The sequence below is a fragment of the Heterodontus francisci genome, chromosome 28, assembly GCF_036365525.1.
Source record: "Heterodontus francisci isolate sHetFra1 chromosome 28, sHetFra1.hap1, whole genome shotgun sequence".
Lineage (NCBI taxonomy): Eukaryota > Metazoa > Chordata > Chondrichthyes > Heterodontiformes > Heterodontidae > Heterodontus > Heterodontus francisci.
Window position 1 is genome coordinate 2,625,827 of NC_090398.1, and position 23,167 is coordinate 2,648,993.

Here is a 23,167-nt window from a genome sequence, read left to right on the forward strand (position 1 = left end):
GGAGGTGGTTACAGAGATAGGGAGGGTTGTAGGGGCTGGAGCAGGTTACAGAGATAGGGATGGTTGTCGGGACTCGTGGAGGTTACAGAGATAGGGAGCGTTGCAGGGGCTGGCTGAGGTTACAGAGTTAGGGAGGGTTGTCGGGGCTGGAGTAGGTTCCAGAGGTATGGAGGGTTTTTGGGGCTGGAGGAGGTAACTGAGGTAGCGAGTGTTTTTTAGGGCTGGAGGAGGTCACAGAGAGAGGGAGGGTTGTCAGGGCTGGAGAAGGTTACAGAGACAGGGAGGGATGTAGGGGCTGGAGGAGGTTACAGAGATAGGAAGGGTTGTTGGGGCTGGTGGAGGTGACAGAGATAGGAAGGGTTGTAGTGACTGGAGGTGGTTACAGAGAAAGGCAGGTTTGTAGGGGCTAGAGGAGATTACAGAGCAATGGAGAGTTGTTGGGGCTGGAGGAGGTTACAGAGATAGTGAGGGGTGTAGTGTCTGGAGGAGGTTAGTGAGATAGGGAGGGTTGTCGGGTCTGGAGGAGGTTACAGAGATAGGGAGGGGTGTAGGGGCTGGAAGATTTTACAGAGATTGGGAGTGTTGTAGGCGCTCGAGGATGTTACAGAGATAGGGAGAGTTGTAGGAGCTGGAGGAGGTGACAGAGATAGGGAGGGTTGTAGGGGCTGGATAGAGGTTACAGAGATAGGGATGTTTGTAGGCCCTGGAGGAGGTTGCAGAGATAGGGAGAGTTGTAGGAGCTGGAGGAAGTTACAGAGATACGGAGTGTTGTTGGGACTGGAGGAGGTTACAGAGATAGGGAGGGTTGTTGGGACTGGAGGAGGTTACAGAGATAGGGAGGGTTGTTGGGACTGGATAGGTTACAGAGATAGGGAGGGTTGTAGGGACTGGAGGATGATAGAGATAGGGAGGGTTGTTGGGGCTGGAGGAGGTTACAGAGATAGGGAGGGTTGGAGGGACTGGAGGAGGGAACAGTGATAGGGAGTGTTGTTGGGACTGGATGAGGTTACAGAGATCGGGAGGGTTGTTGGGACTGGATAGGTTACAGAGATAGGGAGGGTTGTAGGGACTGGAGGATGATAGAGATAGGGAGGGTTGTTGGGGCTGGAGGAGGTTACAGAGATAGGGAGGGTTGGAGGTACTGGAGGAGGGAACAGTGATAGGGAGTGTTGTTGGGACTGGAGGAGGTTACAGAGATCTGGAGGGTTGCAGGGACTGGAGGAGGTTACAGAGATAGGGAGTCTTGTAGGGACTGTAGGATGGTACAGAGATAGGGAGGGTTGCAGGGACTGGAGGAGGTTACAGAGATAGGGAGTCTTGTTGGGACTGTAGGATGGTACAGAGATAGGGAGGGTTGTTGGGGCTGGAGGAGGTTACAGAGATAGGGAGTCTTGTAGGGACTGGAGGATGGTACAGAGATAGGGAGGGTTGTAGGGACTGGAGGAGGTTACAGTGATAGGGATGGTTGTCGGGACTCGAGGAGGTTACAGAGATAGGGAGTCTTGTAGGGACTGGAGGATGGTACAGAGATAGGGAGGGTTGTAGGTACTGGAGGAGGTTACAGTGATAGGGAGTGTTGTTGGGACTGGAGGAGGTTACAGAGATCGGGAGGGTTGCAGGGACTGGAGGAGGTTCCAGAGATAGGGAGGGTTGTTGGGACTGGAGGAGGTTACAGTGATAGGGAGTGTTGTTGGGACTGGAGGAGGTTACAGAGATAGGGATTGTTGTAGGGACTGGAGGAGGTTACAGAGATAGGGAGGGTTGTAGGGACTGGAGGAGGTTACAGAGATAGGGAGTGTTGTTGGGACTGGAGGAGGTTACAGAGATCGGGAGGGTTGCAGGGACTGGAGGAGGTTACAGAGATAGGGAGGGTTGTAGGGACTGGAGGAGGTTACAGAGATAGGGAGTGTTGTTGGGACTGGAGGAGGTTACAGAGATCGGGAGGGTTGCAGGGACTGGAGGAGGTTACAGAGATAGGGATTGTTGTAGGGACTGGAGGAGGTTACAGAGATAGGGAGGGTTGCAGGGACTGGAGGAGGTTCCAGAGATAGGGAGGGTTGTTGGGACTGGAGGAGGTTACAGAGATAGGGAGGGTTGTCGGGACTGGAGGAGGTTACAGAGATAGGGAGTGTTGTTGGGACTGGAGGAGGTTACAGAGATCGGGAGGGTTGCAGGGACTGGAGGAGGTTACAGAGATAGGGATTGTTGTAGGGACTGGAGGAGGTTACAGAGATAGGGAGGGTTGCAGGGACTGGAGGAGGTTCCAGAGATAGGGAGGGTTGTCGGGACTGGAGGAGGTTACAGAGATAGGGAGGGTTGCAGGGACTGGAGGAGGTTCCAGAGATAGGGAGGGTTGTTGGGACTGGAGGAGGTTACAGTGATAGGGATTGTTGTCGGGACTGGAGGAGGTTCCAGAGATAGGGAGGGTTGTTGGGACTGGAGGAGGTTACATAGATAGGGAGGGTTGTAGGGACTGGAGGAGGTTACAGTGATAGGGAGTGTTGTTGGGACTGGAGGAGGTTACAGAGACAGGGAGGGTTGCAGGGACTGGAGGAGGTTACAGAGATAGGGAGTGTTGTAGGGACTGGAGGAGGTTACAGTGATAGGGAGTGTTGTTGGGACTGGAGGAGGTTACAGAGATAGGGAGGGTTGTAGGGACTGGAGGAGGTTACAGAGATAGGGAGGGTTGTAGGGACTGGAGGAGGTTACAGTGATAGGGAGGGGTGTAGGGACTGGACGATGTTACAGAGATCGGTAGTACTATATGGGCCAGAGTGAGCGTCAGGGTGGGTCAGTGAGCACAGGGGGTGAGGGGTGAACGGGACTCGATGTGAGTTCGGACACAGTGGGTGGGGGGCGGGGGGGCGCGCAGCAGAGTTTCAGTTGAGCTGAAGTTTACGGAGGGTAGAATGTGGGAGAGCAGCCCGGAGATTGTTGGAATTGTCAAGTCTGAAGATGACAGAGGCAGGGATGAGGGTTTCAGTAGTGGATGAGCTGAGACAGGGGCAGAGACGTGTGTTGGTGATGGCACGGACGTGTGTCCGGAACCTCACCTCGGGGTAAATGTGACATCGAGCTTGAGAGCAGCCAGGTTTGACTGGGTGAGGGGAGGGGGTAAGAGGATGGAGTGGTGGGTGGTAGATGGCTGGGGGAGGGTCGAGCTGCATGGATATCCAGGAACCCTGACAGTGCTGACAGGAACTGTGCTCGAACGAATGCTTGGTTCTCCCAAGGTCAGCCTCTGTTGTCACGCTGGAGAGGCAGCATTCCCCCATGAGCGCACAGCAAGATCCCTGAAAGAAAAATTATTGGGCCCCGGGACACCTCGGAGAATGCCCCCATCCCACTCCCTCCACCGCCTCCTCTGAGGAACATTGGAGCAGGAGTGGGCCATTCAGCCCATCGAGCCTGCCCCACCATTCACTCTGATCCTGGCTGATCATCCACTTCAATGCCTTTTTCCCCCACACTGTCCTCATAACACTTTATATCATTGGTATTTTGAAATCTGTCAATCTCTGCTTTAAACATACTCAATGACTGAGCTTCCACAGTCCTCTGGTGTTGAGAATTCCAAAGATTCACAACCCTCTGAGTAAAGAAATTTCTCCTCATCTCTGTCCTAAGTGGCTTCCCCCTTATTTTGAAATTGCGTCCCCTGGTTCTAGACTCCCCAACCAGGAGAAACATCTTACCTACATGTACCCTGTCCATCCCTTTCAGTATTTTGTAGGCTTCAATGAGATCACCCCTCATTCTTCAAAACTCTAGAGAATACAGGCCCAGTTTCCCCAATCTCTCTTCATAGGACAGTCCCGTCATCCCGGGAACAAGTCTGGTGAACCTTCCTTGCACTCCCTCTATGGCACTGATATCCTTCCTAAGGTAAGGGGACCAAAACTGCACACAGTACTCCAGATGTGGTCTAACCAAGGTTCTATATGATTGAAGCAAGACTTCACTACTCCTGAACTCAAATCCTCTTGCGATAAAGACTAACATACCATTAGCCTTCTTAATTACATTCTGCACCTGCATGTTAGCTTTCAGTGACTGATTGACGAGGACACCCAGGTCCCTTTGTACATCTACACTTTCTAATCTCTTACCATTTAAGAAATACTCTGCACATCTGTATTTCCTTCCAAAATGGATAACATCACATTTTTCCACATTATATTGTGTTGCCACGTTCTTGCCCACTCACTAAGTCTTTCCAAATCCCCTTGAAGCCACATTGCATCTTCCCCACAACACACATTCCCACCTAGTTTTGTGTGATCCGCAAACTTGGAAAGACTACATTTGGTCCCCACATCCAAATCATTGATATATATTGTGAACAGCTGGGGCCCAAGCACTGATCCCCGCGGTACCCCACTAGTCACAGCCTGCCAACCCGAAAATGACCCATTTATCCCTACTCTCTGTTTTCTGCCTGTTAACCAACCCTTAATCCATGCCAGTATATTACCTCCTATCCCAGGTGCTTTAATTTTACTAACCAACTTCCTGTGGGGGACTTTATCAAAAGCCTTCTGAAAATCCAAGTATACCATGTCCACCGACTCCCCTTTATCAATTCTGTTAGTAACAAATTCAAAAAACTCCAACAGATTTGTCAAACATGATTTCCCATTCATAAATCCACGTTGACTCTGCCCAATCAGATCATTATTATCCAAATGTCCATTTATCTCATCCTTAAGAAGAGATTCTACCCTTTTCCCAATGACTGATGTCAGGCTAACAGGTCTGTAATTCCCTGTTTTCTCTCTCCCTCACTTCTTAAATAGTGGGATGACATTTGCTACCTTCCAATCTGCAGGAACCGTTCCAGAATCTATAGAATTTTGGAAGATGATCACTAAAGCATCCACTGTCTCCATAGTTACCTCTTTCAACACTCTGGGATGTAGAATATCAGGTCCTGGCAACTTCTCAACCTTCAGCCCAATTAATTTCTCCAATACAACCTTCTTACTAATACTAATTTCCTTCAATTCCTCATTCTCCCTAATCCCTTCGATCTCTAATTCTGGGAGATTTCTTGTATTTTCCTCAGTGAAGACAGATACAACTTCATCATTTAGCTTCACTGCCATTTCTCCATTCCCCATTATAAATTCTCCTGATTCTGCCTGTAATGGACCAACATCTGTCTTAGCCAGATGTTTCCTTTTTACATACCGATAGAAGCTTTTACAGTCCGTTTTTATATTTTTTGCTAGCTTACATTCATATTCTATTCTCCCTTTCTTTATCAGTTTCTCCATCCTCCTTTTCTGTATTCTAAAATCCTCCCAATCCTCAGATTGACTACTATTTCTGGCAACTCTATAGGCCTTTTCTTTTAATCTTATACAATCCTTAACTTCCTTTGTTATCCACGGTTGACTGCCTTTATTTTTTGGATTTTTGTACCTTGGAGGAATGTATAGTTGCTGTAATATTTCTTTAAAGACCATCCATTGCCCATGTACTGTCATTCATTTTCATATATTTTCCTAATCCACCTCAGCCAACTTGCCCCTCACACCTTTATAATTTCCTTTGTTCAAATTTAACACCCTGGCTTCAGATTGGCGTACCTCACTTTCAAACATAATGTAAAATTTTATCATATTATGGTCACTCATCCCTAAAGGTTCTTTTACAACAAGATTATTAATTAGTCCTTTCTCATTACATAATACCAGAGCTAAAATAACATGTTCTCCAGTCGGTTCCTCAACATACAGCTCCAGAAAACCATCCCGAACACACTCCAGAAACTCGTCCTCCACAGCATGAGTGTTCATTAGGTTTACCCAGTCTATATGCAGGTTGAAGTCACCCATGATTACAGTATTACCCATGCCACATGCTTCTCGGAGTCTCCTGATTAATACCATGCCCCCACACTACCCTTCCAATAGTGGCCGTGGAATCCTCTTTATTGATGTGCAGTTCAGGTGCTGTAAGCCGAAGAGCTAAAAGAACAAGTTGTGAAAAGTGGGATTAGACTGGCTGGGTACTTGTCAGCCAGCACAGACAAGATGGGCCTTACGGCCTCCTTCCGTGCAGTAAATTTCTCTGATCTCAAAATCTTCTCCGACCCCCCGCTCCCTGACCCCCCGACTGAGAAGGTAGACGTGGCCCTCGGTTTAATGTCGCAGCGCGAAGGTCAGCAACTCCGACAGTGCAGCACTCCATCAGTACAGACCCTCCGACAGTGCAGCACTCCCTCAGTACAGACCCTCCGACAGTGCAGCACTCCCTCAGTACAGACCCTCCGACAGTGCAGCACTCCCTCAGTACAGACCCTCCGACAGTGCAGCACTCCCACAGCACTGACCCTCTGACAGTGCAGCACTCCCTCAGCACTGACCCTCTGACAGTGCAGCACTCCCTCAGTACTGACCCTCCGACAATGCAGCACACCCTCAGTACGGACCCTCTGACAGTGCAGCACTCCCTCAGTACTGACCCTCAAACAGTGCCGCAGTCCCTCAGTACTGATCCTCCGACAGTGCGGCACTCCCTCAGCACTGACCCTCTGACAGTGCAGCAATCCCTCAGCACTGACCCTCTGACAGTGCAGCACTCCCTCAGTACTGACCCTCCGACAGTGCAACGCTCCCACAGCACTGATCCTCTGACAGTGCAGCAATCCCTCAGCACTGACCCCCTGACAGTGCAGCACTCCCTCAGTACTGACCCTCCGATAGTGCAGCACTCCCTCAGTACTGTCCCTCCGACAGTGCGGCAGTCCCTCAGTACTGACCCTCCGACAGTGCAGCACTCCCTCAGTACTGACCTTCCGACAGTGCAGCACTCCCTCAGTACTGACCTTCCGACAGTGCAGCGCTCCCTCAGCACTGACCCTCTGACAGTGCAGCATTCCCTCAGTACTGACCCTCTGACAGTGCAGCACTCCCTCAGTACTGACCCTCTGACAGTGCAGCACTCCCTCAGCACTGACCCTCCGACAGTGCAGCACACCCTCAGTACTGACCCTCTGACAGTGCAGCACTCCCTCAGTACTGACCCTCCGACAGTGCAGCACACCCTCAGTACTGACCCTCTGACAGTGCAGCACTCCCGCAGTACTGACCCTCCGTCAGTGCAGCATTCCCTCAGTACTGACCCTCTGACAGTGCAGCACTCCCTCAGTACTGACCATGCAACAGTGCACCACAACCTCAGTACTGACCCTCTGACAGTGCAGCATTCCTTCAGTACTGACCCTCTGACAGTGCAGCACTCCCTCAGTACTGACCCTCTGACAGTGCAGCACTCCCTCGGTACTGACCTTCCGACAGTGCAGCACTCCCTCAGTACTGACCCTCTGACAGTGCAGCACTCCCTCGGTACTGAACCTCTGACAGTGCAGCACTCCCTCAGTACTGACCCTCAAACAGTGCCGCACTCCCTCAGCACTGACCCTCTGAGAGTGCAGCAATCCCTCAGCACTGACCCTCTGACAGTGCAGCACTCCCTCAGTACTGACCCTCCGACAGTGCAGCACTCCCTCAGTACTGACCCTCTGACAGTGCAGCAATCCCTCAGCACTGACCCTCCGACAGTGCAGCACTCCCTCAGTACTGACCCTCCCACAGTGCAGCACTCCCTCAGTACTGACCCTCTGACAGTGCAGCAATCCCTCAGCACTGACCCTCTGACAGTGCAGCACTCCCTCAGTACTGCCCCTCCGACAGTGCAACGCTCCCACAGCACTGATCCTCTGACAGTGCAGCACTCCCTCAGTACTGACCCTCCGATAGTGCAGCACTCCCTCAGTACTGACCCTCCGACAGTGCAGCACTCCCTCAGTACTGACCTTCCGACATTGCAGCACTCCCTCGGTACTGAACCTCTGACAGTGCAGCACTCCCTCAGTACTGACCCTCAAACAGTGCCGCAGTCCCTCAGTACTGATCCTCCGACAGTGCGGCACTCCCTCAGCACTGACTCTCTGACAGTGCAGCAATCCCTCAGCACTGACCCTCTGAAAGTGCAGCAATCCCTCAGCAATGACCCTCTGAAAGTGCAGCACTCCCTCAGTACTGACCCTCCGACAGTGCAGCACTCCCTCAGTACTGACCCTCTGACAGTGCAGCAATCCCTCAGCACTGATCCTCTGACAGTGCAGCAATCCCTCAGCACTGACCCCCTGACAGTGCAGCACTCCCTCAGTACTGACCCTCCGATAGTGCAGCACTCCCTCAGTACTGACCCTCCGACAGTGCGGCTCTCCCTCAGTACTGACCCTCCGACAGTACAGCACTCCCTCAGTACTGACCCTCCGACAGTGCGGCAGTCCCTCAGTACTGACCTTCCGACAGTGCAGCACTCCCTCAGCACTGACCCTCTGACAGTGCAGCATTCCCTCAGTACTGACCCTCTGACAGTGCAGCACTCCCTCAGTACGGACCCTCCGACAGTACAGCACTCCCTCAGTACTGACCCTCTGACAGTGCAGCACTCCCTCAGTACTGACCCTCCGTCAGTGCAGCACTCCCTCAGTTCTGATCCTCCGTCAGTGCAACACTCACTTAGTACTGACCCTCCGACAGTGCAGCACTCCCTCAGTACTGGCCCTCTGACAGTGCAGCACTCCCTCAATACTGACCCTCTGACAGTGCAGCAATCCCTCAGTACTGACCCTCTGACAGTGCAGCACTCCCTCAGTACTGACCCTCTGACAGTGCAGCACTCCCGCGGTCCTGACCTTCCGACAGTGCAGCACTCCTTCAGTACTGACCCTCTGACAGTGCAGCACTTCCTCAATACTGACCCTCTGACAGTGCAGCACTCCCTCGGTACTGACCCTCCGACAGTGCAGCACTCCCTCAATACTGACCCTCTGACAGTGCAGCACTCCCTCGGTACTGACCCTCCGACAGTGCAGCATTCCCTCAGTACTGACCCTCTGACAGTGCAGCACTCCCTCAATACTGACCCTCTGACAGTGCAGCACTCCCTCGGTACTGACCCACCGACAGTGCAGCACTCCCTCAGTACTGACCCTTGACAGTGCAGCTCTCCCTCAGTACTGACCCTCGACAGTGCGGCACTCCCTCAGTACTGACCCTCCGATAGTGCAGCACTCCCTCAGTACAGACCCTCCGACAGTGCAGCACTCCCTCAGTACTGACCCTCCGACAGTGCAACGCTCCCACAGCACTGATCCTCTGACAGTGCAGCACTCCCTCAGTACTGACTCTCCGATAGTGCAGCACTCCCTCAGTACTGACCCTCCGACAGTGCAGCACTCCCTCAGTACTGACCTTCCGACATTGCTGCACTCCCTCAGCACTGATCCTCTGACAGTGCAGCAATCCCTCAGCACTGACCCCCAGACAGTGCTGCACTCCCTCAGTACTGACCCTCCGATAGTGCAGCACTCCCTCAGTACTGACCCTCCGACAGTGCGGCAGTCCCTCAGTACTGACCCTCCGACAGTACAGCACTCCCTCGGTACTGACCCTCCGACAGTGCGGCAGTCCCTCAGTACTGACCTTCCGACAGTGCAGCACTCCCTCAGCACTGACCCTCTGACAGTGCAGCATTCCCTCAGTACTGACCCTCTGACAGTGCAGCACTCCCTCAGTACGGACCCTCCGACAGTACAGCACTCCCTCAGTACTGACCCTCTGACAGTGCAGCACTCCCTCAGTACTGACCCTCGTCAGTGCAGCACTCCCTCAGTTCTGATCCTCCGTCAGTGCAACACTCACTTAGTACTGACCCTCCGACAGTGCAGCACTCCCTCAGTACTGGCCCTCTGACAGTGCAGCACTCCCTCAATACTGACCCTCCCACAGTGCAGCACTCCCTCACTACTGACCCTCTGACAGTGCAGCAATCCCTCAGCACTGACCCTCTGACAGTGCAGCACTCCCTCAGTACTGACCCTCCGACAGTGCAACGCACCCACAGCACTGATCCTCTGACAGTGCAGCACTCCCTCAGTACTGACCCTCCGATAGTGCAGCACTCCCTCAGTACTGACCCTCCGACAGTGCAGCACTCCCTCAGTACTGACCTTCCGACATTGCAGCACTCCCTCGGTACTGAACCTCTGACAGTGCAGCACTCCCTCAGTACTGACCCTCAAACAGTGCCGCAGTCCCTCAGTACTGATCCTCCGACAGTGCGGCACTCCCTCAGCACTGACTCTCTGACAGTGCAGCAATCCCTCAGCACTGACCCTCCGACAGTGCAGCACTCCCTCAGCACTGATCCTCTGACAGTGCAGCAATCCCTCAGCACTGACCCCCTGACAGTGCAGCACTCCCTCAGTACTGACCCTCCGATAGTGCAGCACTCCCTCAGTACTGACCCTCCGACAGTGCGGCTCTCCCTCAGTACTGACCCTCCGACAGTACAGCACTCCCTCAGTACTGACCCTCCGACAGTGCGGCAGTCCCTCAGTACTGACCTTCCGACAGTGCAGCACTCCCTCAGCACTGACCCTCTGACAGTGCAGCATTCCCTCAGTACTGACCCTCTGACAGTGCAGCACTCCCTCAGTACGGACCCTCCGACAGTGCAGCACTCCCTCAGTACTGACCCTCTGACAGTGCAGCACTCCCTCAGTACTGACCCTCCGTCAGTGCAGCACTCCCTCAGTTCTGATCCTCCGTCAGTGCAACACTCACTTAGTACTGACCCTCCGACAGTGCAGCACTCCCTCAGTATTGGCCCTCTGACAGTGCAGCACTCCCTCGGTACTGACCCTCCGACAGTGCAGCACTCCCTCAATACTGACCCTCTGACAGTGCAGCAATCCCTCAGTACTGACCCTCTGACAGTGCAGCACTCCCTCAGTACTGACCCTCTGACAGTGCAGCACTCCCTCAGTACTGACCCTCTGACAGTGCAGCACTCCCGCGGTCCTGACCTTCCGACAGTGCAGCACTCCTTCAGTACTGACCCTCTGACAGTGCAGCACTTCCTCAATACTGACCCTCTGACAGTGCAGCACTCCCTCGGTACTGACCCTCCGACAGTGCAGCACTCCCTCAATACTGACCCTCTGACAGTGCAGCACTCCCTCGGTACTGACCCTCCGACAGTGCAGCATTCCCTCAGTACTGACCCTCTGACAGTGCAGCACTCCCTCAATACTGACCCTCTGACAGTGCAGCACTCCCTCGGTACTGACCCACCGACAGTGCAGCACTCCCTCAGTACTGACCCTTGACAGTGCAGTCTCCCTCAGTACTGACCCTCGACAGTGCGGCACTCCCTCAGTACTGACCCTCCGACAGTGCAGCACTCCCTCAGTACAGACCCTCCGACAGTGCAGCACTCCCTCAGTACTGACCCTCCGACAGTGCAACGCTCCCACAGCACTGATCCTCTGACAGTGCAGCACTCCCTCAGTACTGACTCTCCGATAGTGCAGCACTCCCTCAGTACTGACCCTCCGACAGTGCAGCACTCCCTCAGTACTGACCTTCCGACATTGCTGCACTCCCTCAGCACTGATCCTCTGACAGTGCAGCAATCCCTCAGCACTGACCCCCTGACAGTGCAGCACTCCCTCAGTACTGACCCTCCGATAGTGCAGCATTCCCTCAGTACTGACCCTCCAACAGTGCGGCAGTCCCTCAGTACTGACCCTCCGACAGTACAGCACTCCCTCGGTACTGACCCTCCGACAGTGCGGCAGTCCCTCAGTACTGACCTTCCGACAGTGCAGCACTCCCTCAGCACTGACCCTCTGACAGTGCAGCATTCCCTCAGTACTGACCCTCTGACAGTGCAGCACTCCCTCAGTACGGACCCTCCGACAGTACAGCACTCCCTCAGTACTGACCCTCTGACAGTGCAGCACTCCCTCAGTACTGACCCTCCGTCAGTGCAGCACTCCCTCAGTTCTGATCCCCCGTCAGTGCAACACTCACTTAGTACTGACCCTCCGACAGTGCAGCACTCCCTCAGTACTGGCCCTCTGACAGTGCAGCACTCCCTCAATACTGACCCTCTGACAGTGCAGCAATCCCTCAGTACTGACCCTCTGACAGTGCAGCACTCCCTCAGTACTGACCCTCTGACAGTGCAGCACTCCCTCAGTACTAACCCTCTGACAGTGCAGCACTCCCTCAGTACTGACCCTCTGACAGTGCAGCACTCCCGCGGTCCTGACCTTCCGACAGTGCAGCACTCCTTCAGTACTGACCCTCTGACAGTGCAGCACTTCCTCAATACTGACCCTCTGACAGTGCAGCACTCCCTCGGTACTGACCCTCCGACAGTGCAGCACTCCCTCAATACTGACCCTCTGAAAGTGCAGCACTCCCTCGGTACTGACCCTATGACAGTGCAGCATTCCCTCAGTACTGACCCTCTGACAGTGCAGCACTCCCTCAATACTGACCCTCTGACAGTGCAGCACTCCCTCGGTACTGACCCACCGACAGTGCAGCACTCCCTCAGTACTGACCCTTGACAGTGCAGCTCTCCCTCAGTACTGACCCTCGACAGTGCGGCACTCCCTCAGTACTGACCCTCCGACAGTGCAGCACTCCCTCAGTACAGACCCTCCGACAGTGCAGCACTCCCTCAGTACAGACCCTCCGACAGTGCAGCACTCCCTCAGTACGGACCCTCCGACAGTGCAGCACTCCCTCAGTACAGACCCTCCGACAGTGCAGCACTCCCACAGCACTGACCCTCTGACAGTGCAGCACTCCCTCAGCACTGACCCTCTGACAGTGCAGCACTCCCTCAGTACTGACCCTCCGACAGTGCGGCAGTCCCTCAGTACTGACCTTCCGACAGTGCAGCACTCCCTCAGCACTGACCCTCTGACAGTGCAGCATTCCCTCAGTACTGACCCTCTGACAGTGCAGCACTCCCTCAGTACGGACCCTCCGACAGTGCAGCACTCCCTCAGTACTGACCCTCTGACAGTGCAGCACTCCCTCAGTACTGACCCTCCGTCAGTGCAGCACTCCCTCAGTTCTGATCCTCCGTCAGTGCAACACTCACTTAGTACTGACCCTCCGACAGTGCAGCACTCCCTCAGTATTGGCCCTCTGACAGTGCAGCACTCCCTCGGTACTGACCCTCCGACAGTGCAGCACTCCCTCAATACTGACCCTCTGACAGTGCAGCAATCCCTCAGTACTGACCCTCTGACAGTGCAGCACTCCCTCAGTACTGACCCTCTGACAGTGCAGCACTCCCTCAGTACTGACCCTCTGACAGTGCAGCACTCCCGCGGTCCTGACCTTCCGACAGTGCAGCACTCCTTCAGTACTGACCCTCTGACAGTGCAGCACTTCCTCAATACTGACCCTCTGACAGTGCAGCACTCCCTCGGTACTGACCCTCCGACAGTGCAGCACTCCCTCAATACTGACCCTCTGACAGTGCAGCACTCCCTCGGTACTGACCCTCCGACAGTGCAGCATTCCCTCAGTACTGACCCTCTGACAGTGCAGCACTCCCTCAATACTGACCCTCTGACAGTGCAGCACTCCCTCGGTACTGACCCACCGACAGTGCAGCACTCCCTCAGTACTGACCCTTGACAGTGCAGTCTCCCTCAGTACTGACCCTCGACAGTGCGGCACTCCCTCAGTACTGACCCTCCGACAGTGCAGCACTCCCTCAGTACAGACCCTCCGACAGTGCAGCACTCCCTCAGTACTGACCCTCCGACAGTGCAACGCTCCCACAGCACTGATCCTCTGACAGTGCAGCACTCCCTCAGTACTGACTCTCCGATAGTGCAGCACTCCCTCAGTACTGACCCTCCGACAGTGCAGCACTCCCTCAGTACTGACCTTCCGACATTGCTGCACTCCCTCAGCACTGATCCTCTGACAGTGCAGCAATCCCTCAGCACTGACCCCCTGACAGTGCAGCACTCCCTCAGTACTGACCCTCCGATAGTGCAGCATTCCCTCAGTACTGACCCTCCAACAGTGCGGCAGTCCCTCAGTACTGACCCTCCGACAGTACAGCACTCCCTCGGTACTGACCCTCCGACAGTGCGGCAGTCCCTCAGTACTGACCTTCCGACAGTGCAGCACTCCCTCAGCACTGACCCTCTGACAGTGCAGCATTCCCTCAGTACTGACCCTCTGACAGTGCAGCACTCCCTCAGTACGGACCCTCCGACAGTACAGCACTCCCTCAGTACTGACCCTCTGACAGTGCAGCACTCCCTCAGTACTGACCCTCCGTCAGTGCAGCACTCCCTCAGTTCTGATCCCCCGTCAGTGCAACACTCACTTAGTACTGACCCTCCGACAGTGCAGCACTCCCTCAGTACTGGCCCTCTGACAGTGCAGCACTCCCTCAATACTGACCCTCTGACAGTGCAGCAATCCCTCAGTACTGACCCTCTGACAGTGCAGCACTCCCTCAGTACTGACCCTCTGACAGTGCAGCACTCCCTCAGTACTAACCCTCTGACAGTGCAGCACTCCCTCAGTACTGACCCTCTGACAGTGCAGCACTCCCGCGGTCCTGACCTTCCGACAGTGCAGCACTCCTTCAGTACTGACCCTCTGACAGTGCAGCACTCCCTCAATACTGACCCTCTGACAGTGCAGCACTCCCTCGGTACTGACCCACCGACAGTGCAGCACTCCCTCAGTACTGACCCTTGACAGTGCAGTCTCCCTCAGTACTGACCCTCGACAGTGCGGCACTCCCTCAGTACTGACCCTCCGACAGTGCAGCACTCCCTCAGTACAGACCCTCCGACAGTGCAGCACTCCCTCAGTACTGACCCTCCGACAGTGCAACGCTCCCACAGCACTGATCCTCTGACAGTGCAGCACTCCCTCAGTACTGACTCTCCGATAGTGCAGCACTCCCTCAGTACTGACCTTCCGACATTGCTGCACTCCCTCAGCACTGATCCTCTGACAGTGCAGCAATCCCTCAGCACTGACCCCCTGACAGTGCAGCACTCCCTCAGTACTGACCCTCCGATAGTGCAGCATTCCCTCAGTACTGACCCTCCAACAGTGCGGCAGTCCCTCAGTACTGACCCTCCGACAGTACAGCACTCCCTCGGTACTGACCCTCCGACAGTGCGGCAGTCCCTCAGTACTGACCTTCCGACAGTGCAGCACTCCCTCAGCACTGACCCTCTGACAGTGCAGCATTCCCTCAGTACTGACCCTCTGACAGTGCAGCACTCCCTCAGTACGGACCCTCCGACAGTACAGCACTCCCTCAGTACTGACCCTCTGACAGTGCAGCACTCCCTCAGTACTGACCCTCCGTCAGTGCAGCACTCCCTCAGTTCTGATCCCCCGTCAGTGCAACACTCACTTAGTACTGACCCTCCGACAGTGCAGCACTCCCTCAGTACTGGCCCTCTGACAGTGCAGCACTCCCTCAATACTGACCCTCTGACAGTGCAGCAATCCCTCAGTACTGACCCTCCGACAGTGCAGCACTCCCTCAGTACAGACCCTCCGACAGTGCAGCACTCCCTCAGTACTGACCCTCCGACAGTGCAACGCTCCCACAGCACTGATCCTCTGACAGTGCAGCACTCCCTCAGTACTGACTCTCCGATAGTGCAGCACTCCCTCAGTACTGACCCTCCGACAGTGCAGCACTCCCTCAGTACTGACCTTCCGACATTGCTGCACTCCCTCAGCACTGATCCTCTGACAGTGCAGCAATCCCTCAGCACTGACCCCCTGACAGTGCAGCACTCCCTCAGTACTGACCCTCCGATAGTGCAGCATTCCCTCAGTACTGACCCTCCAACAGTGCGGCAGTCCCTCAGTACTGACCCTCCGACAGTACAGCACTCCCTCGGTACTGACCCTCCGACAGTGCGGCAGTCCCTCAGTACTGACCTTCCGACAGTGCAGCACTCCCTCAGCACTGACCCTCTGACAGTGCAGCATTCCCTCAGTACTGACCCTCTGACAGTGCAGCACTCCCTCAGTACGGACCCTCCGACAGTACAGCACTCCCTCAGTACTGACCCTCTGACAGTGCAGCACTCCCTCAGTACTGACCCTCCGTCAGTGCAGCACTCCCTCAGTTCTGATCCCCCGTCAGTGCAACACTCACTTAGTACTGACCCTCCGACAGTGCAGCACTCCCTCAGTACTGGCCCTCTGACAGTGCAGCACTCCCTCAATACTGACCCTCTGACAGTGCAGCAATCCCTCAGTACTGACCCTCTGACAGTGCAGCACTCCCTCAGTACTGACCCTCTGACAGTGCAGCACTCCCTCAGTACTAACCCTCTGACAGTGCAGCACTCCCTCAGTACTGACCCTCTGACAGTGCAGCACTCCCGCGGTCCTGACCTTCCGACAGTGCAGCACTCCTTCAGTACTGACCCTCTGACAGTGCAGCACTTCCTCAATACTGACCCTCTGACAGTGCAGCACTCCCTCGGTACTGACCCTCCGACAGTGCAGCACTCCCTCAATACTGACCCTCTGAAAGTGCAGCACTCCCTCGGTACTGACCCTATGACAGTGCAGCATTCCCTCAGTACTGACCCTCTGACAGTGCAGCACTCCCTCAATACTGACCCTCTGACAGTGCAGCACTCCCTCGGTACTGACCCACCGACAGTGCAGCACTCCCTCAGTACTGACCCTTGACAGTGCAGCTCTCCCTCAGTACTGACCCTCGACAGTGCGGCACTCCCTCAGTACTGACCCTCCGACAGTGCAGCACTCCCTCAGTACAGACCCTCCGACAGTGCAGCACTCCCTCAGTACAGACCCTCCGACAGTGCAGCACTCCCTCAGTACGGACCCTCCGACAGTGCAGCACTCCCTCAGTACAGACCCTCCGACAGTGCAGCACTCCCACAGCACTGACCCTCTGACAGTGCAGCACTCCCTCAGCACTGACCCTCTGACAGTGCAGCACTCCCTCAGTACTGACCCTCCGACAATGCAGCACACCCTCAGTACGGACCCTCTGACAGTGCAGCACTCCCTCAGTACTGACCCTCAAACAGTGCTGCAGTCCCTCAGTACTGATCCTCCGACAGTGCGGCACTCCCTCAGCACTGACCCTCTGACAGTGCAGCAATCCCTCAGCACTGACCCTCTGACAGTGCAGCACTCCCTCAGCACTGACCCTCCGACAGTGCAACGATCCCACAGCACTGATCCTCTGACGGTGCAGCAATCCCTCAGCACTGACCCCCTGACAGTGCAGCATTCCCTCAGTACTGACCCTCCGATAGTGCAGCACTCCCGCAGTACTGACCCTCCGTCAGTGCAGCATTCCCTCAGTACTGACCCTCTGACAGTGCAGCACTCCCTCAGTACTGACCCTCTGACAGTGCAGCATTCCCTCAGTACTGACCCTCTGACAGTGCAGCACTCCCTCAGCACTGACCCTCCGACAGTGCAGCACACCCTCAGTACTGACCCTCTGACAGTGCAGCACTCCCTCAGTACTGACCCTCCGACAGTGCAGCACACCCTCAGTAATGACCCTCCGAAAGGGCAGCACTCCCTCAGTACTGACCCTCTGACAGTGCAGCATTCCCTCAGTACTGACCCTCTGACTGTGCAGCACTCCCTCAGTACTGACCCTCCGACAGTGCAGCACACCCTCAGTACTGACCCTCTGACAGTGCAGCACTCCCTCAGTACTGACCCTCCGTCAGTGCAGCACTCCCTCAGTACTAACCCTCCGACAGTGCAGCACACCCTCAGTACTGACCCTCTGACAGTGCAGCACTCCCTCAGTACTGACCCTCCGACAGTGCAGCACACCCTCAGTAATGACCCTCCGAAAGGGCAGCACTCCCTCAGTACTGACCCTCTGACAGTGCAGCATTCCCTCAGTACTGACCCTCTGACTGTGCAGCACTCCCTCAGTACTGACCCTCCGACAGTGCAGCACACCCTCAGTACTGACCCTCTGACAGTGCAGCACTCCCTCAGTACTGACCCTCCGTCAGTGCAGCACTCCCTCAGTACTAACCCTCCGACAGTGCAGCACTCCCTCAGTACTGACCCTCCGACATCGCAGCACTCCCTCACTACTGACCATCCGACAGTGCAGCACTCCATCAGTACTGGCCCTCTGACAGTGCAGCACTCCCTCAATACTGACCCTCTGACAGTGCAGCAATCCCTCAGTACTGACCCTCTGACAGTGCAGCACTCCTTCAGTACTGACCCTCTGACAGTGCAGCACTCCCTCAGTACTGACCCTCTGACAGTGCAGCACTCCCTCGGTACTGACCTTCCGATAGTGCAGCACTCCCTCAGTACTGACCCTCTGACAGTGCAGCACTCCCTCGGTACTGAACCTCTGACAGTGCAGCACTCCCTCAGTACTGACCCTCAAATAGTGCCGCAGTCCCTCAGTACTGATCCTCCGACAGTGCGGCACTCCCTCAGCACTGACCCTCTGACAGTGCAGCAATCCCTCAGCACTGACCCTCTGACAGTGCAGCACTCCTTCAGTACTGACCCTCTGACAGTGCAGCACTCCCTCAGTACTGACCCTCTGACAGTGCAGCACTCCCTCGGTACTGACCCTCTGACAGTGCAGCACTCCCTCGGGACTGAACCTCTGACAGTGCAGCACTCCCTCAGTACTGACCCTCAAACAGTGCCGCACTCCCTCAGCACTGACCCTCTGAGAGTGCAGCAATCCCTCAGCACTGACCCTCTGACAGTGCAGCACTCCCTCAGTACTGACCCTCCGACAGTGCAGCACTCCCTCAGTACTGACCCTCTGACAGTGCAGCAATCCCTCAGCACTGACCCTCCGACAGTGCAGCACTCCCTCAGTACTGACCCTCCCACAGTGCAGCACTCCCTCAGTACTGACCCTCTGACAGTGCAGCAATCCCTCAGCACTGACCCTCTGACAGTGCAGCACTCCCTCAGTACTGACCCTCCGACAGTGCAACGCTCCCACAGCACTGATCCTCTGACAGTGCAGCACTCCCTCAGTACTGACCCTCCGATAGTGCAGCACTCCCTCAGTACTGACCCTCCGACAGTGCAGCACTCCCTCAGTACTGACCTTCCGACATTGCAGCACTCCCTCGGTACTGAACCTCTGACAGTGCAGCACTCCCTCAGTACTGACCCTCAAACAGTGCCGCAGTCCCTCAGTACTGATCCTCCGTCAGTGCGGCACTCCCTCAGCACTGACCCTCTGACAGTGCAGCAATCCCTCAGCACTGACCCTCTGACAGTGCAGCACTCCCTCAGTACTGACCCTCCGACAGTGCAGCACTCCCTCAGTACTGACCCTCTGACAGTGCAGCAATCCCTCAGCACTGACCCTCTGACAGTGCAGCACTCCCTCAGTACTGACCCTCCGACAGTGCAACGCTCCCACAGCACTGATCCTCTGACAGTGCAGCACTCCCTCAGTACTGACCCTCCGATAGTGCAGCACTCCCTCAGTACTGACCCTCCGACAGTGCAGCACTCCCTCAGTACTGACCTTCCGACATTGCTGCACTCCCACAGCACTGATCCTCTGACAGTGCAGCACTCCCTCAGTACTGACCCTCCGATAGTGCAGCAATCCCTCAGCACTGACCCCCTGACAGTGCAGCACTCCCTCAGTACTGACCCTCCGACAGTGCGGCAATCCCTCAGTACTGACCCTCCGACAGTACAGCACTCCCTCAGTACTGACCCTCCGACAGTGCGGCAGTCCCTCAGTACTGACCCTCCGACAGTACAGCACTCCCTCAGTACTGACCCTCCGACAGTGCGGCAGTCCCTCAGTACTGACCTTCCGACAGTGCAGCACTCCCTCAGCACTGACCCTCTGACAGTGCAGCATTCCCTCAGTACTGACCCTCTGACAGTGCAGCACTCCCTCAGTACGGACCCTCCGACAGTACAGCACTCCCTCAATACTGACCCTCTGACAGTGCAGCACTCCCTCAGTCCTGACCCTCCGTCAGTGCAGCACTCCCTCAGTTCTGATCCTCCGTCAGTGCAACACTCACTTAGTACTGACCCTCCGACAGTGCAGCACACCCTCAGTACTGACCCTCTGACAGTGCAGCATTCCCTCAGTACTGACCCTCTGACAGTGCAGCACTCCCTCAGCACTGACCCTCTGACAGTGCAGCACTCCCTCAGTACTGACCCTCCGACAGTGCAGCACACCCTCAGTAATGACCCTCCGAAAGGGCAGCACTCCCTCAGTACTGACCCTCTGACAGTGCAGCATTCCCTCAGTACTGACCCTCTGACTGTGCAGCACTCCCTCAGTACTGACCCTCTGACAGTGCAGCACTCCCTCAGTACTGACCCTCCGTCAGTGCAGCACTCCCTCAGTACTAACCCTCCGACAGTGCAGCACTCCCTCAGTACTGACCCTCCGACATCGCAGCACTCCCTCACTACTGACCATCCGACAGTGCAGCACTCCATCAGTACTGGCCCTCTGACAGTGCAGCACTCCCTCAATACTGACCCTCTGACAGTGCAGCAATCACTCAGTACTGACCCTCTGACAGTGCAGCACTCCTTCAGTACTGACTCTCTGACAGTGCAGCACTCCCTCAGTACTGACCCTCTGACAGTGCAGCACTCCCTCGGTACTGACCTTCCGACAGTGCAGCACTCCCTCAGTACTGACCCTCTGACAGTGCAGCACTCCCTCGGTACTGAACCTCTGACAGTGCAGCACTCCCTCAGTACTGACCCTCAAATAGTGCCGCAGTCCCTCAGTACTGATCCTCCGACAGTGCGGCACTCCCTCAGCACTGACCCTCTGACAGTGCAGCAATCCCTCAGCACTGACCTTCTGACAGTGCAGCACTCCCTCAGTACTGACCCTCCGACAGTGCAGCACTCCCTCAGTGCTGACCCTCTGACAGTGCAGCAATCCCTCAGCACTGACCCTCTGACAGTGCAGCACTCCCTCAGTACTGACCCTCTGACAGTGCAGCAATCCCTCAGTACTGACCCTCTGACAGTGCAGCACTCCCTCAGTACTGACCCTCTGACAGTGCAGCACTCCCTCAATACTGACCCTCTGACAGTGCAGCACTCCTCAGTACTGACCCTCTGACAGTGCAGCACTCCCTCAGTACTGACCCTCAGACATAGTAATAGAAAGGAATAGAAGGATTTGGTGATGCGCTGAGATGGAGGCGGGGTAGGAGGAGGCGGGGTAGGAGGAGGCTGGTGTGGAGCATCAACACCAGCATAGAATGGATGGGCTGAATGGCCCATTGCTGTAGTAAAATAAGAGCACTGAGTCCTCCAGCATTGTTCACACGTGCTTGTTGTCAACACAATACTTTCAGCATTTTAAGTGCGTGGTTGTTGCCATGGTTGCTGGGACTGGTTTGGTCTGCTTTCATTGTTGATAATTCCCAGAATTGTCAGGCACAGTCTTTTCTGCTCAAAGTGAATTACAGTTTCGACCTGACGTAAACTTAACACAAACAAGGAAGAGGCCCAGGCGTCAACCCCAGGCCTTTGTTTGACCTGTGGATACATCCGGCCTTCCCAGAGTCCCAGGGATGCGGACCAAGAAAGGCCCAGGCTGCGAGTGAGGCCTAGTGCAGAGTGAGCTGGACTCAGTGTGAGTGAGGCGAGAGGGAGAATTAGAAACGTAACCTCCTCCAGCCCCTACAATCCTCCCTATCTCTGTAACCTCCTCCAGCCCCAACAACCCTCCCTATCTCTGTAACCTCCCCCAGCCCCTACAATCCTCCCTATCTCTGTCACCTCCTCCAGCCCCAACAACCCTCCCTATCTCTGTAACCTCCCCCAGCCCCTACAATCCTCCCTGTCTCTGTAACCTCCTCCATCCCCAACAACCCTCCCTATCTCTGTCACCTCTTCCAGCCCCTACAACCCTCCTTATCTCTATAACCTCCTCCAACACCGACACCCTCCTTATCCCTGTAACCTCTTCCAGCCCCTACAACCCTCCCTATCTCTGTAACCTCCTCCAGCCCGTACAACCCTCCCTATCTCTGTAACCTCGTCCAACCCCTACAGCCCTCCCTATCTCTGCAACTTCCTCCAGCCCCTAAAAACCTCCCTATCTCTGTAACCTCCTCCAGCCCCTACAGCCCTCCCTATCTCTGTAACCTCCTCCAGCGCCTACAGCCCTCCCTATCTCTGTAACCTCCTCTAGCCCCTGCAGCCCTCACCATCTTTGTAACGTCCTCCAGCCCCAACAACCCTCACGATCTCTGGAGCCTCCTCCAGCCCCTACAACCCTCCTATCCCTGTAACCTCCTCCAGACTCTACAACCCTCCCTATCTCATCCCCAGAGGCAACACCTCTGACAGTGCAGCACTCCTTCAGTACTGACCCTCCGACAGTACAGCACTCCCTCAGTACTGACCCTCCGACAGTGCAGCACTCCCTCAGTACTGACCCTCCGACAGTGCAGCACTCCCTCAGTACTGACCCTCCGACAGTGCAGCACTCCCTCAGTACTGGTAGCAGTTAGCGCCGGCCTAGATATTGGGGCTTGCCTCTTTCGTTTGGGGTTTCGAAGCATTCTCTCTCCGAGGGGATGGAGTGGGAGCTGGAGATGTTTTCTCTGCATTGAGACCCACGACCAAGAGCGTAAAATCTCTTCGGAAAGTAAATGTAGTTTAGTAGCGAGCGTTCACTCCCTTTGGGGCAATAACCTCATTCATTCGGTTTTCATTTGGACTTTGAGATATGATGGTGATGACATGGAGGCACGGTTAGTGTTTTGAACTTGTTTCCCTGTTATTTGTCCCCAATCTTCAGGAGCTTCAAGATATTAAGGAGGCAGACAAGGCTTTCATCCGCAGTATGCAAGCCGATGAGAATATTTTCTTCTGGCAAGTTCTTATTTTACCTGTAAGTATCGAGGATACTGGAAAGCAGGCAATGCCGGGACTGGGTTGGGCAGCAGCTCCTGGGGAAACAGAGAACGGAGGCAGGGAATGTGTGACTGGAAAATGTGAAATTGTCCACTTTGACGGGAAGAATAAAAAAGAATCACATTATCTAAATGGTGAGAGATTGCAGAGCTCTGAGATGCAGAGGGGTCTGGGTGTCCTAGTGCATGAATCACAAATGGTTAGTCTGCAGATACAGCAAGTAATTAGGAAAGCTCATAGAATGTTATTGTTTATCGCCAGGGGAATTGAATATAAAAGTAGGGAGGTTATGCTTCAGTTATACAGGGCATTGGTGAGACCACATCTGGAGTACTGTGTACAGTATT

General features: G+C 55.2%; 1 protein-coding gene across 3 annotated transcripts in view; it reads left to right on the forward strand.

Moving 5' to 3' along the window:
* The window catches only part of LOC137345266 (ubiquitin-conjugating enzyme E2 L3-like), a 111,976-nt gene that overhangs the window by 39,442 nt on the left and 49,367 nt on the right, over window positions 1–23,167 (forward strand). For 2 of the 3 annotated variants that reach the window (XM_068008740.1, XM_068008741.1), the window contains exon 2: window positions 22,705–22,797. In XM_068008740.1, the coding sequence (XP_067864841.1) occupies window positions 22,705–22,797 (93 nt within the window). Of the gene's footprint in view, window positions 1–21,404; window positions 21,532–22,704; window positions 22,798–23,167 lie in introns of those variants that run through there. The other variant, XM_068008742.1, reaches the window with a different exon arrangement.